This window comes from Primulina eburnea, chromosome 2 (genome assembly GCF_022965805.1).
Source record: "Primulina eburnea isolate SZY01 chromosome 2, ASM2296580v1, whole genome shotgun sequence".
Lineage (NCBI taxonomy): Eukaryota > Viridiplantae > Streptophyta > Magnoliopsida > Lamiales > Gesneriaceae > Primulina > Primulina eburnea.
The window spans coordinates 35,144,472-35,158,128 of record NC_133102.1 but is presented as its reverse complement, the minus strand read 5'-3'; the positions used below and the strand labels follow the sequence as shown (position 1 = coordinate 35,158,128).

The following is a 13,657-nucleotide window of genomic DNA, read 5'->3' as shown; positions in this document are numbered from 1 at the left end:
AAAGTATCTTTCCAACATGCATAGAGTTTCAGCAATATTCTCCTCGAGTTGTTCTAAACGGTTCCTGTCTAACACTCTTTGACATAATTCATTTTAAAATGCACACAATAGAAATAGAGCACTACGTGGACCTTTAGGTAAAAGACTTCTCAATGCTACTGATAGCAATTGTTGCATTAGAACATGGCAATCATGAGATTTCAGCCCAATAAGCTTATGATCTTGTAAAGAAACACAGTTACCAATATTTGAGCTATAGCCATCGGGTAACTTTATTTTCTTCAATCTAGAGTAAAATACATTCATCTCTTTTTTAGACAATGTGTAAGGTGCAGCAGGAAAGTGATACATAGTTTCCCCTTTCTCTTGAGGATGTAATTCTTTTCTAATGTTTAAGTGCATCAAATCTTTGCGAGCATTCACACCATCTTTGGATTTTTTCTTCACGTTTAACAATGTGCCTATGATATTTTTGCAGATATTCTTTTCAACATGCATCACATCTAAGTTATGACGTAGCAGCATTCCCTGCACGTAACAATCAACACATTTCATAGTACTAGTTCATGATTCATAAAAATTTATGAACAAAAAAACAAATTTATAAAACTTGATGAATATAGTGCAAAATAACTCACACTCCAGTATGGCAAACTGAAAAAAATTGACTTCTTCTTCCACATTTGATCTGATTTTTGTGCATTTTTTAAACTATCATGCGTCTTTCTCTTTCTCTTTGCATTATTGATATTCTGACTCTTTTTTTTCCCCAGTTATTTTCAATGACTTTTACCACATTGAGAATTTCTAAACCAGTCCTTGGTTTTCTTTTTCTCTCTTTTTTCCCATTAAACCACTTCTTTTTATCACGAAATGGATGATCGGGAGCAAGAAATCTTCGGTGGCCTAAGTATGAAAACTTTCTACTGTACTTAAGCCACATAGAACATACATCTTCATCACATACTGGGCAACCAAATTTTTTTTATGGCACATCCAACTAGGTTTCCATAAGCTGGAAAATCATTGATTGTCCACATCAAGATAGCCTTCAGATTGAACATTGACTTGCTAAATGCATCAAATGCCTCCACACCTATGTCCCACAACTCCTTCAAATCTTCCACAAGAGGTTCCAAGTACACATCTATATCATTTCCCAGTTGCTTTGGACCTGGTATTAGTAATGTTAACATAAGATTTTCCTTCGACATGCACTTCAATGGAGGAAGATTGTAATTGACCAAGATAACCGGCCAACAACTATATCTGGAACTAAGGCCACCAAAAGGGTTGAATCCATCTGTTGCAAGACCAAGACGCAGATTTCTAGGATCTGATGCAAAAGCAGGCCACTTGTGATTTATTGTATCCCAAGCTACTGAATCAACTGGATGACGCATCATATGATCTTGACTTTTGTGATTGGAGTGCCAAATCAAATCTTCAACCATTTCTTCTGATTTAAACATCCTTTTAAATCTTGGTATCACAGGAAAATCAAGGTTGTAAATGGCGGGAGGCGGTGGCGGGGCGGTCGGTGACCGCCTACCGCCTCGACCGCCTAAGCGGTGCCTAGGCGGTGCCTAGACGGTTGAATTTTTTTAAATAATTTTTATCGATAAACATATATAATCACAAATAGTCATCATTTTTTATGTAAGATGTGTAATTAAATAATTTTTTAGTACAAAGAAGTTTTATACAATATAATATCTTCTACATAATGTGCAAATAAATATACATTATTAGAACATATACTAGACTAAACATAAATAATCTTCCAAATCATCTACATATGCACCATCTACTACATCTACATATGCGGGCGGCGGGTGACAGACAGTGTGTGGTGGGCTTAGTGGTTGAGACTTGAGAGTGAAAACCAAAAGTAAAAAAAAAAAAGTTGGGTGTGCTAGAGTTTTGAAAGTTAAAACTAGTTGGCTTTGATTAGGTTTTTGAAATTGTTGACTACAACTTAAAAATCTTGACCGCCTGTCTTGGCCGCGTCGCCCGTCTGCTCACCGCTTCGACCCGCCTCCCCACTATTGAATACGCAAGCCCTGTTATCGAATACTAAAGCAACGCCGTATAGCTTTGGCCGCCTAAAACACCCGCCTCAAGCGTAGGCGGTGCGGTCGAGGGCCGCCTACCGCCTAGGCGGTGCCTAGGCGGCCGCCTCGACCGCCATTTAAAACACTGAGGAAAATACCTTAGCACCTTTTCCGGAACTCTTTTACGAACTTTGAAGGTAACTTTGTCCACCTTCCATCTTGAGGAACCACACTTTGGACATGAGTCTAATTCTTTGAGCTCCTTTCTAAATAGACAACAATCGTTTGGGCAAGCATGAATCTTGTCATATCTTAAATCAAATGGTTTCAACAACTTTTCATCGAGTAAACACTTTGTGGAAGTGTGGTTTTTTCTGGAAGCATGTAACCTAAGATCTTAAGGAGCTCATTGAAACTACTGTCAGTGTGACCATTGGTAGACTTGTAATTGTATAATGTGACAGATGCTGACAACTTTGTATAAGTCGTACATCCGGGGAAGAGAGGAGTTTCTGCATCTTCTAATAAATCAGTAAACTCATAATCTCTTGCGTCAAACGTAGTGTGTCCAACCTCTTCACCTGAGACAAATGCATCCCTATATAAGTGAAATGCCTCTTTACTTTCGTCATCCGCTTCTTGAACTCCTCCTAAACTACCTCCACCTTCAAATGGTGAGGTATCAGTTTCACCATGGAAGAACCAAATCGTGTAAGAAGGATCGAACCCCTTGAATATTAAGTGCTCATACACTTTGGCAAATGTCATATACTTCTTATTTTTACAACGTATACAAGGACATAATATTACGTCACGTGTTTTGGCGTAGTCCTTGGCTTGTGCAAGAAATTTTTGAACCCCTTCTTCATACTCGGGTAGAAGTCTTGAAGGCAAATGAATCCATTCTTTATCCATTTCGTAATTGACCCAAACCTTAACATTCAAATTAATATATGAGTTCAAATAATTTTCATTACTTCATAAATAAAATGAGAAAATGAATAAAAATAGAACCTCAACTTTTGCCATAAATATTAAAAACTAGCCATAAAATTGTTAAAGTAGATTTAATTCAAATCCAAAAAAAATTTACTTGTCATCTAGCTCTAATATTAGCCACATAACTTCAAGACCAATAATGCAAAATTTAGAACCTAAAGATTCATCAAGCAATACACTTAATATATGGAAAAAGGAATAGCACCAACACCAAGAAATATGATTTTTCAAAAGGACAATTAATATTGCGAATCAAAAAAATGAAAGGAATGCTTATTTTTTATTTGTCTTTATTTTTATTTTTTTTATGATAAGAAAAATAAATTCTTTCAATAACATGCATCATTAATTGGTCTATAGGTTGTGGAGGCAGGGGATGGGAAGTGCATTTTTTTATGATTAGGAAGTCTATTTTTTTCAACTTCATTAACTTACGTGAAAAGAATGCATCCAATTTTAACAGTAAAACCAAATCTAGGAATTTAGTGTTGCCCGAAACATTTTTTCTCTTTTACTATAATAAATTTCATAAAATACATCTTTGATGTAAAAAGTAATGTTAAATATTATCGTGGGAGGATACTATTATGATCAAGAATTAAGAATTTTCTTGATCGAATGAACTAACAACTCATACTAATGTAACTACATCAATGAATCTAGGCAATAATTAATCATTTTTCATAGTTATATTTCACCCCTATTCAACAACCCCAACAACCACTTTTAAAGATGAAATTTAAAAATTTTCCCAATTATTATCATGTAAAATATCTACTTGACACACAAGTGCTGCAAATATGTGGCAGTGGAAAGGAGACTAGATTGGCTGGCAAAGATTTTTATGAGGATTACATTAAAATGGGAGGGGACAAAAACATATAATGATATGAAATTATCTACGTGACACACAAGCGATGCAAATAACAATAGAGCCCCAGGTAAAGATCACTGGCCAATCCTGGATATTCCTTGTCGCAAAAGAGCTTCAACTGGTATATTCGCCCTTCATGTACAGACTAACAGGAAAAAGATTTCAACACAGTCGAGTTATTGGGATTGATTAGGTGAAAATATAACAAACTACAGTCAGCTCAACATTTTAATGGGGGCAATATGCATTAGAAAACTTGTATTCTCTCGAGAATTGAAAGCACACTTGCTGAAATTAGAGCCATTCTACTAAAATATGATCACAATCTACAACTAAAGGGATTACAGTGCAAAATATTTTTTTAAGGAGTATAAAAGTTTGTAAGATGAACGTCAAAGTACTAGCGCAGCGCTGTCATCTAATGTAGCATTAAACTTTTAGTGTGATTCATCACAACACAAACGGATGAATTCATATCCACTGAACAATCGCCACGGGCAATGGCTTCTAGCATTACTAACTAACAGAACTTAAACCTAAAAACTAATCCACTTAGCATTACTAACTAACAGAACTTAAACGTAAAAACTAATCCACTTAGCATGTTCAACCATGTTTGAACATAAAACTGAAGGATCTATGATTTTCGACCACATCTGAAAATAAAATCTTCTAAACCAAAGACAACAATCTTGCAAACAAGGATTCAAGAGAAAAATAAATATTTTCTGGGAAACGGCTAAAGAACCTGAGAGAAAGCGAGATTCTGAGCGAGATTCTGAGTGAAATCGATATGATTAATTGTGAAAAAAAATAAACAGAAACGCCACACAGCTGAATGATTGTAAGAAGCAAAGTGCTTGGAAAGGCGTAACCAGGGCAAACACACGTCCGTGGAGGGTCGCGGCGAGTGGCTCGCGGTTGCAGCTTGGGAGGCGTCTGATGGGATAGCAGATGGAGCAGCGACGGAGTTTGGATGGGTTCCAAACAGAAGGCAAAGAGGCTGGCCGTAGGCGGACGGTGAGACGGCGGTGGTAGAAGGAGCCGACGATGACTGAAGCTAGGTAGAGGAGCGATGAAAATTTACGAAGAAATTTGTTAAAATTCTGAAGATGAAATTAGAATTTTAACAAAAGAGAAACACATAATTAATCTTGGCGATGAACGATGGGAAAAAGAGAAGGAGATTGGAGGGTTTTGATCGGGGGAAAAAAGAAAACCGCGATTATTTGGGGATTTGGCTCCTCAATTGTAAAGTATTAATTTTATTGTCAATATTCACAGCATGCATTGTGCGCTGTGAATATAATTTTTAACAGCTTGCTAAATGCACGCCGGGGAAACAAAATACTTTAACAACACACTTTCCGGTACGTCGTTGATAAATATATTTACAGCGTTTTTGTCCTGCACGTCGTGGTTGGTGTAAGGTGCAACCAAATTAACGGCGTGCATTTTAAAGCACGCCTTTAAAAATTATATTAACGGCGTGCTTTTAATGCACGCCGTTAACGTCATGCCGCAAAAAACCAGTTAAATTGTAGTGGAATGATGATTTGGAATATGGATTATCAGAAGGTTGTCCAATTTCTATGAGGAAAGAAAAGATTTTAGAGGATCATGTGTTACAAGATGCACATCAATATGTGTTGTTCAATACTGCAGAAGTTGAACCTTACTTACAGTGAGTGTATTTAGTTTCATACTGTTAGTCTTGATCTATTACATATCTTGTGTATTCTAACATCTCCATTCAATTTTTTTAATTAGGATGAACATTGACGAGCTTAAACAAATAGATCATCTTTTCTTAAGTAACGAAACATTGTTACAAAAGCAGCATATGGAAACATTTGCTGAATGGTTATCAAAACAGGATAATGTTAACTCTTCAGACCGAATTCAATGGCTAGCACATGGTCCAAGAAAGCACGTTACATCTTATATGGGATATATTGTAAATGGACATCGGTTCCACACAATTGATGTTGAAAGGTCGACACAAGATAGTGGTGTTTCAATTGAAGCCAATAATGTTTGTCAATCTAATGCTAATGACAATTCACATACAGTAGGAAGACTATCATACAATGGGGTTATACGGGATATTTTTTTGCTAGACTACTATTTTTTCAAAGTGCCTGTTTTTAGGTGTGATTGGGCCAATCCTGGAACTGGTATCAAAATTGAAGATGGTTTTACACTGGTCAACTTACACCAAGGACTAAAAACTTTTGAAAGTGATCCTTTCATTTTAGCATCACAAGCAAAGCAAGTATTCTATTCCAGGGACAATGATGAAACAAATTGGTATGTGTTGCTAAAAGCGCTGCTTCGGGGTATTAATAACATGAATGTGCTTGAAGAAGATGCTTATACGTCATCAACACCTCTTGATGTGTGCCTACTTGATATTAACATTACTGAGAAAGAACCATACTCAAGGAATGAGTGTGAGGGAATCGATGTGATTGAGACATGACGGAAATTTTCAGGGATAGATTTATAATTGTTTATTTTGATTGATACATTTTTTATAAAGTTACGTAACTATTTATTTAGTGTTTAATATATTTGTTTGCTTGTTTATTTTCAGTGATACATCATGTCATATTACATGTTTATCAGGTTATTAAATAACATTCAAAAGATGAGCAAAATGGTCAAAAAACATAGCAAAGGATCTGTAGATGAAATTTAGGTGATATTGTTTCTATTTTAAATCTTGTTTTATTTTACTAAAGCACACTAGTACATTTCAATGTATCTTTTTTCCATTTTACAGGAAAATATATCTAATAGGTTATCGAGAATGGATTCTAACAATTCAGCTAATTCATGTAATGATTTGCATGGTAAAACCAATTGATGATGAGAAAACAGATAAGAAAAAAGGACGTGGTGCATCAAAGTTGAAAATGGTTAGTGGCCAAGACAAGTGTAAAGAGTTGGAGCGTAATGAGTTTGGACAGCCGGTTGGAGATAATTCAGTGAAGTACGCTTCTTTCCTAGGGTGCATGATAAAAGAATTTGTGCCTTACACATTAGATGGATGTGATTACATAAGCGAAGAAATGAAGGATAGGATGTGGAGCTATCTTCAGGTAATTTATTTAGTTACTAAAATTTTCATTTCCATTTTCATAACAAAATGTAGACATATTTTCTTGTTATTTAATGTACATCTGACTTACAAAGTTGAGGATTGTGAAAAGAAATCAATTTTTCGAAAGTTGGCTAAATTGTGGCGTTATAGGAAATCCAAATTGCAAATACTTGTACGAGAAACTAATACAAGTCGACTGACTTCACGAGATCTCAATCTTTGAAGCCTGAATTTATGGACCAAAATCAGTGGGAATTGTTTGTACAGTACATTATCACCTAACTTTCAAGTGAGAAATTTTCTGGACTCTTTTATGGTCACTTAATACATTTGCTTTACCTTTCAATTTGTTGTGCTATTTAGATCTTTGTGGTTAATGTATTGTGTTGTTATCCCTTGTCAAAAGTTTAGGTTGTTGTAACGTGCCGTGTATGCTAGTTTATATTGTTGACAACTATTGTGCTCTTTCAAAAGTATTTTTACTCTGAATTGATTGGCTTTAAGAAGTATAGTTCAAACCCAGTATGGAATATGGATAAACATATATATGTGTATTTATGTGTGTACCATGTGTTGAGGTTTACTTCATGAAAATGCTGTTTATGATCTTAAATAATTGTTATTCTTGCGGTTCTATAGTTTGTATAGTGCTCCTTGTATGTAGTTGTTCGAAGATTGGTTTTTATTTTTGGAAATTACCTAATTTTGCATCCTGGTAATTTGTACGAGTTGGATCAGTAACGCCCTGAAAAAATTTGCATTATATATTTTCATTTGTTTCTTGTTAGCATCATTTTTACGATTGGATCGGCATTAAATATTGTTTCTTCTTGATATTCTTCAGATACCAAATCAAAACAGGAATCTTTGTGTCCTGAGACGGCACATTTATTAAGAAAGTTTTTCCAACGTTTTTGTTCGTGTTTCGTTGACTATTATTTTAATGTTCATCCTGTCTCATTTGATACTAGGGCTAAAACAAACCTTGTTATTTGCTATTTAAATATGTAATTTAGGTTTCAGTTGTTATCCAAATCTTAAGATATTTACTGGACATTATGGACCATGGAGCTTAGATAAGTATCTTAGTTCTCAGATTTTGTCTTTGGCATCTTAGATTGTGGAAAATGAGGTTTTTGAGAATTCCCTATCTGATGGTGGAAAGTTCCAATTTGTTATCATAACATGAAGCGTGCTAAAGCCAGAGTCTTAATTAAAAAGGACAGAGACCAGCTGGTCTGAAAGCACTGGGATTAGAGTCATATTGATAAAAAGTTTCCAAATCTTTTCTTCTCCATTTACTTCCAAATATGGGAATGTAAATTGAAACCGAGTATAAATGTGTTTCTACAGTGTTGAATAGAGGATCTTTCGGGGTACTGAATGGTTGTTAAGGGTTGATCAACTAGACTTGGTCCATTTAGGACATAGATTTTCTCATTTATATACGTATAATTTCCCTTTGTTGTGGATCAACTGGGGTACGACATGAATGAATTTGCCATACCATGATTTTCTGCATTGTTTTGTTATGAACTTCGAGAATTTGGAGGCATGTGTTAATGTATTGTACTTTTACTTCCTGATAGTTCTCCTCAGCCCTGAACAGATATCATTTGGTCTCACCTTAAGAGTTGGGTTCAACTTCTCGTAGCAGGAATGAATTTGCCATACAATGATTTAAGAGTTGGGTTCACCATAATGGACGGTGTTCCTGCCTGGAAATATTTTTATAATAATTTTCCAATTAATCTTGTAATTGGAAGTAGTCCTGAGGGAATTATGTCTTTTATGAATTATGCACAAATATTTTCCAATATTTAGACCAAGATAATTTTCTGTTTTTTTTTAATCTTAATTTATGAATAATTTTGCTCTAAACTGGTAAAAAATGAGAAATCTTTGTCAGAAACCTTTTAATTTGACATGCCACTGGATTTTGGATTTTCTTTTTGCTGACGGTTGGTTACTTGAGATGCACCATTAGTTTATTGCCGTGCTGATTTTTATCAATGTTTGAGTTTGGATGACATTATCTCAAAACTTCTTTGCTTCAATTTGGAGGGAAAAATAATTTAGTATAAGTGATATTAAAAGATCTATTGCTTGATTTTTTATTCTCCATGTTTTCAAAATTAAGTTATGTTGATGGTTGTGCTACATTTTGGTGTGTTGCTTTGGTTGGGCAAGTGACTGCTAAGTTTTAATCTTTTGAACAGTTTGATTGTGCGATTTTAACTAATCTCAGGAAAAGAGTGAAAGATTTAGAGCGATAGAAAGAAACAAGATCACATTCACACAATGAGCCGGAGAGGTTATGCTCGTTTGACTTACATTATGATAATTTTTTTTATTTTTTATAATTTATGTAATTAGTGATACATACATCTTTTGAATTATGTTCTAACGATTTTGTATATATTTCTATATTAAAAGAAAAGAGAAGCCCGACAGATACAAAAATTACGAGATCGCAAGTTTGGATTGAAGGTCACAAGAAAAAAAATGGAGAGCCTAGTACTCAAGCTGTTGGAGAGAAAATGGTAATAATTACATTAACTTTGCATCATTTTTCTTGTATAAGGTAATGTGTAATTGGGAAAATGGAATTAACATGTGCATTTTTTGTTCTAAAAGTAGATTTACATATTTGGTTATTGGTTTCCATTCTCATAATTTTTTTAACCTTTTTTTTTTACAGAAATAAATACAAGAATGTCCAGCTGATTCTCAAAACGCAACTAACATTGTTGATGATGCAATTAGCCTTGTGTTTGGCAAGGAAACTCAAGGTAGAGCGCGCAGAATGGGCTTCGGAGTTACACCATCGAAAGTTAGAGCTTCTGTGAAACAAAATGGAACTGTTCAACAACTTCAAACTATGGTATAAAGCCTTCAACAACAAATGCAACAAAATCAACTAGAAATGCAAGAAATGAGGTCCATGTTTTTACAAAATATGAATAAACAAAATGAGGAAGAAAAGGTTAGTAAAAACATATAAAAAATGTATTTGGTATATATACACACTTAAATGCTTCTGAATTATCATGATTACATCGCTTGACACGATTTGATTGTAAAATTAGGTTTCCAGTGGTGGTATTGGTAGTGGTATCGGGAATGAAGTTTGTAGAAATGGTGATATCGATATTGGTGCCAAGAAAAATGGTGATTTTGATCATGTTTCTCAGGTAATTAACTTTAAATTATGTAATTTTAAACCGCAAAATTGTTACAAAAATAGACACGGTTGAATCAACAACTTTTCATTGTTTATCTACAGTCAAATTTGAGGAATGTGAGTTCTGGAGATATTCGTGTTAATACCTAATGTAAGCTGCTTCATTGGTGTGCTGATGAATTAGTTGTTGCAGAAGGTCGAATTGCATCCATAGATCCAAACACAAAAGTGCATCACGTTGTTCTTGGTAGATCTTGTTAGAAAGTTTGGGTTGATAAGGTCTTGTTGGAGAAAGTGGATCTAATTCGACCAAATGATGAAATGCAGTTTCGCGAGGATGCGATATGAAGCACAGTCGCATGGTTATCTAAATTTATAGTATTGTGCGATTGATACATGTAGAACCCGATAAATCAGATTACGTATAAGCCAGGCATAATTACTAGTATTTAAATTGAAAATGACTTCTTTTATATTTAAGGCATTTTAAAGTTGTTTAGTCATGGTTATTTATTTTAAATCGCAGAAGTTTAGTTTTGTCTTTTCAGTTAAATAAGCGAGGCCGGACTGAAGTCGGAGTATTGAGAAAATTTAATAATAAGAAAATATTCCTAGACTCAATTTAAGATAAAGAATAAATTATTTTAATGTAAAAGAATGTTTAAGGATTTATTTAATTAATTAGAGATAAGTAGAAAATAAGTTCCTTTATGCCCGATAATTTAATTAAAAGTCTAAATTAAAATGTGTGACCAATTGAGATAAGTTAATTTAGGCTTATTTTATTTAAGAAATTGTAACTTAACATGTTAGTAATTTATTTTAAGAGTTAGCCATGCATGCAAGAAAATTAATATCTCAAATTAATTTATTAATTCACTAAAATACATAATTAGTGTTTAAAACTTTAAAGAGATAAAATTCAATAATTAAGCAATTTTTCCATCAATTTAATAGCCAGATTTCGGCCACCTCCTTTAGAAATTTAAAATGATTGGCAACTCTCCATTTTTAATTTCTTTCCTTAACCCTTCAAGGTAGAATAATCCCATCAATTTAATTCCCCGCTAATTAATAATTAAGAAATATTTCTACCCTCATTTGATAAGCAATTTTCGGCCATCTCACCCATCAAACCAAATAATATCAAATCATTTCCTTATCTCTCAAACTTAAGGATAGAAAAGTTTGTATCTTGCCATTCAAATCTCCAATTATCTTGCAACCTTCCCATTCATTTCCTAGCCGTCTATCCCTCACCATTCCACCGAAATTCAGAAGAAAACCAGTAGGAAAAATCATGAGCCACCAAGAAGAAATAAGAGAGAAAACTAGAAAGAAAAGAGAACCCCGTCTCCGCCGCACCGTGTTCGTCGTAATCGTTTGTTTTCTTTCAAAACAAATTCAAGGCATGTATATGTTATTCCTTTATCTTCAATCAAGTCATATACTGATTTTTAAACATCACATGTACATGATTTAAAGGTGAAAACCGAAATTATGACAGCAATATTTCACAAAATTCTGCACAGATTTTTCAGCTACCTTCATGCTTCACGTTTGGTATTGTTTTGCGATTTCAGGGGGTTGGCTTGGTTCCAAGCGTGCAAGGCTACATCTAGACATGTACTAGGGGATGTTAGAGTCATGGTAGTCCATTGGTTCCAGCCCCTACACATTGACGGAAGAGATTTGACAGCAACTCTCATAGTTGCAATTGTTGAGTCTCGGTCTCTCTTATTGTTTGTCTAAGGCGAGGGTTCGGATCTTGGTTGGCCTAGGGCCTATAACCATGGTTTGAACACTTCCTTAGCATGTATTGGCCGTGACCAAGATGATCTTTCATGGCTTGGTTCATGGTCCCATCCAATTTTTAAACAAACAAGACAAGTCCCTTCGGTTTTCATTTTTTTTTGAGTTTGTGTGAGTAGTTTCGAATTATTGGGTGTTGTGGGATCTTTGTTGGCTCCTAGCCCTTAGCCATGGTTCACACAATACCTAATGATGTCTAAGTCAAACCATGGTCGATCACATGACCATTGGAATGACCAAGACAACAAGTGAAACAATACACACCACGCATGCAAAGTGGCGTTCTCGGGTGAAGCTTCGGATTGTCGTAGGTGTTTATTTGGATTGTGGTTGGCCTAGGGCCCTTAGCCATGGTTCAAACCACATCTTAGGATGTTGGGAAGAGGCTATGGTCAGTGGTTTAAGTCCAATGGCCATTAGCCTTGTAAACGAAGCAACTCAAGCGAAGCTGCCGCCGTTGGAATTTTACAGCAAATTTGTCTTCGGTTTAGAGGTCATGTTTGAGTTCTTGGTTGGCTTTTAGCCTATGACCTTGGACTGAACAGTACCTCATTGAGTTAGGAAGGTCATGTTTATGGCCGTTTGTTATTCGGTTAAGTTTAGAGGTCGTACGAGAATTTACGGTGCGATGTGCCAAAGTGACTCTCGAAAGAGCGTTTCATGATTTTGGCCTCCATGCACAATTTTCGTGTATTACAGCCCTTGGTATTTATTTTCCATCATTTTAGGTGTATTTTAATCATGACTAAACGATGGTTCGAGATTGGTTCGGGTTGGTGCGGAGTAATGGTTAGATACTAAGTTTGTTGGGCGTAATTGTCTCGTTTTTGGTTCGGTTATGAAGTGTTGGTCAAGTTAAGTTCATTTGCACGTTTCTCATGTTAGAATTAGGTCGCAGCGAGCCTGGGAACGATCTAACTCATTTGGTAAAAACATGATTATAATTATATTACGTGCAAAAATAGAAAATGTTTATTTTTGAGATATATGTGACATGTCTTGTGGCCGCCTCACGCTTATGAGATTTCAGTTTATGAGATTATTACTTCACCCGGTGACTTACGACTGGTTCATGTTCATGTATGGGTACGGATATCCAGTCCAAGGACTGTGATGATCTCTACCGCCCAGTATACTGTGGTTTAGTCTGATCAGACGATTCATGTTATGTTATGGGCCACTTGCGTAGAAAATTATCTCAACAGAAAATTATGATATGGTATTTTATGACAAGGCTCTATCGAGCAAACATTTTACGTATGATTTTCAGTTATGCACGTATTTATAATTATCCATGACACGATTTTCACGTTACGATATTTTTACGTTACGCCAAATTTTATGATATGTAGGTACTGATGAGGTTGGGACCGAGGGCGGGGACCAGTGAGCTAGCTTGGGTCGGCAGTAGTAGGAACCTGAGGACCTCATTTTTAGCATTTATTATTTATGTTCAAACTCAGTGTTTACTTTGAAGAATTATTTTAAGTTGTGGTTTTGAAAACATTATTTACTTCCGCTGCTACTTTAAACATTAAATATTTTATCAGTTTATTTATGAATGAGGCATGTTATTGCGTGCATTCCTTTCCTCGTCCCTCTATCATGTGCTTGAGTTCTTGTTTTTT

General features: G+C 35.1%; 2 protein-coding genes across 4 annotated transcripts in view; both read left to right on the top strand.

Annotated features, from left to right (window-relative positions):
• LOC140823056 (uncharacterized) overlaps positions 1 to 9,576 on the top strand; it is a 29,075-nt gene extending 19,499 nt beyond the window's left edge. The window contains exons 4-7 of one of the 3 annotated variants that reach the window (XR_012116134.1): positions 6,713 to 7,031; positions 7,184 to 7,322; positions 9,282 to 9,347; positions 9,470 to 9,576. Coding sequence is in view for 1 of the 3 variants with exons in the window: in XM_073184155.1 (XP_073040256.1) it covers positions 6,713 to 7,031; positions 9,282 to 9,338 (376 nt within the window). In the remaining 2 variants the exon portion in view is untranslated. Of the gene's footprint in view, positions 1 to 6,712; positions 7,032 to 7,183; positions 9,349 to 9,469 lie in introns of all 3 variants that reach the window. The other 2 variants (XR_012116133.1, XM_073184155.1) reach the window with 2 other exon arrangements.
• On the top strand, positions 4,882 to 6,629 carry LOC140822995 (uncharacterized). Its single transcript, XM_073184043.1, has 3 exons — positions 4,882 to 4,947; positions 5,472 to 5,611; positions 5,698 to 6,629. The coding sequence occupies exons 1-3, from the start codon at positions 4,882 to 4,884 to the stop codon at positions 6,407 to 6,409; spliced, it is 918 nt and encodes a 305-aa protein (XP_073040144.1). The 3' UTR covers positions 6,410 to 6,629.
• Positions 9,577 to 13,657: the final 4,081 nt, after the last annotated feature.

What these genes read in the sequence shown, in the direction of transcription:
- LOC140822995 (XM_073184043.1), top strand. Translation starts at nt 4,882, where the DNA reads ATGGAGCAGCGACGGAGTTTGGATGGGTTCCAAACAGAAGGCAAAGAG. An exon ending in AGGCTGGCCGTAGGCGGACG is followed by an intron (nt 4,948 to 5,471) that starts GTGAGACGGCGG and finishes GTTAAATTGTAG; the next exon opens with TGGAATGATGATTTGGAATA. An exon ending in GAAGTTGAACCTTACTTACA is followed by an intron (nt 5,612 to 5,697) that starts GTGAGTGTATTT and finishes TTTTTTAATTAG; the next exon opens with GATGAACATTGACGAGCTTA.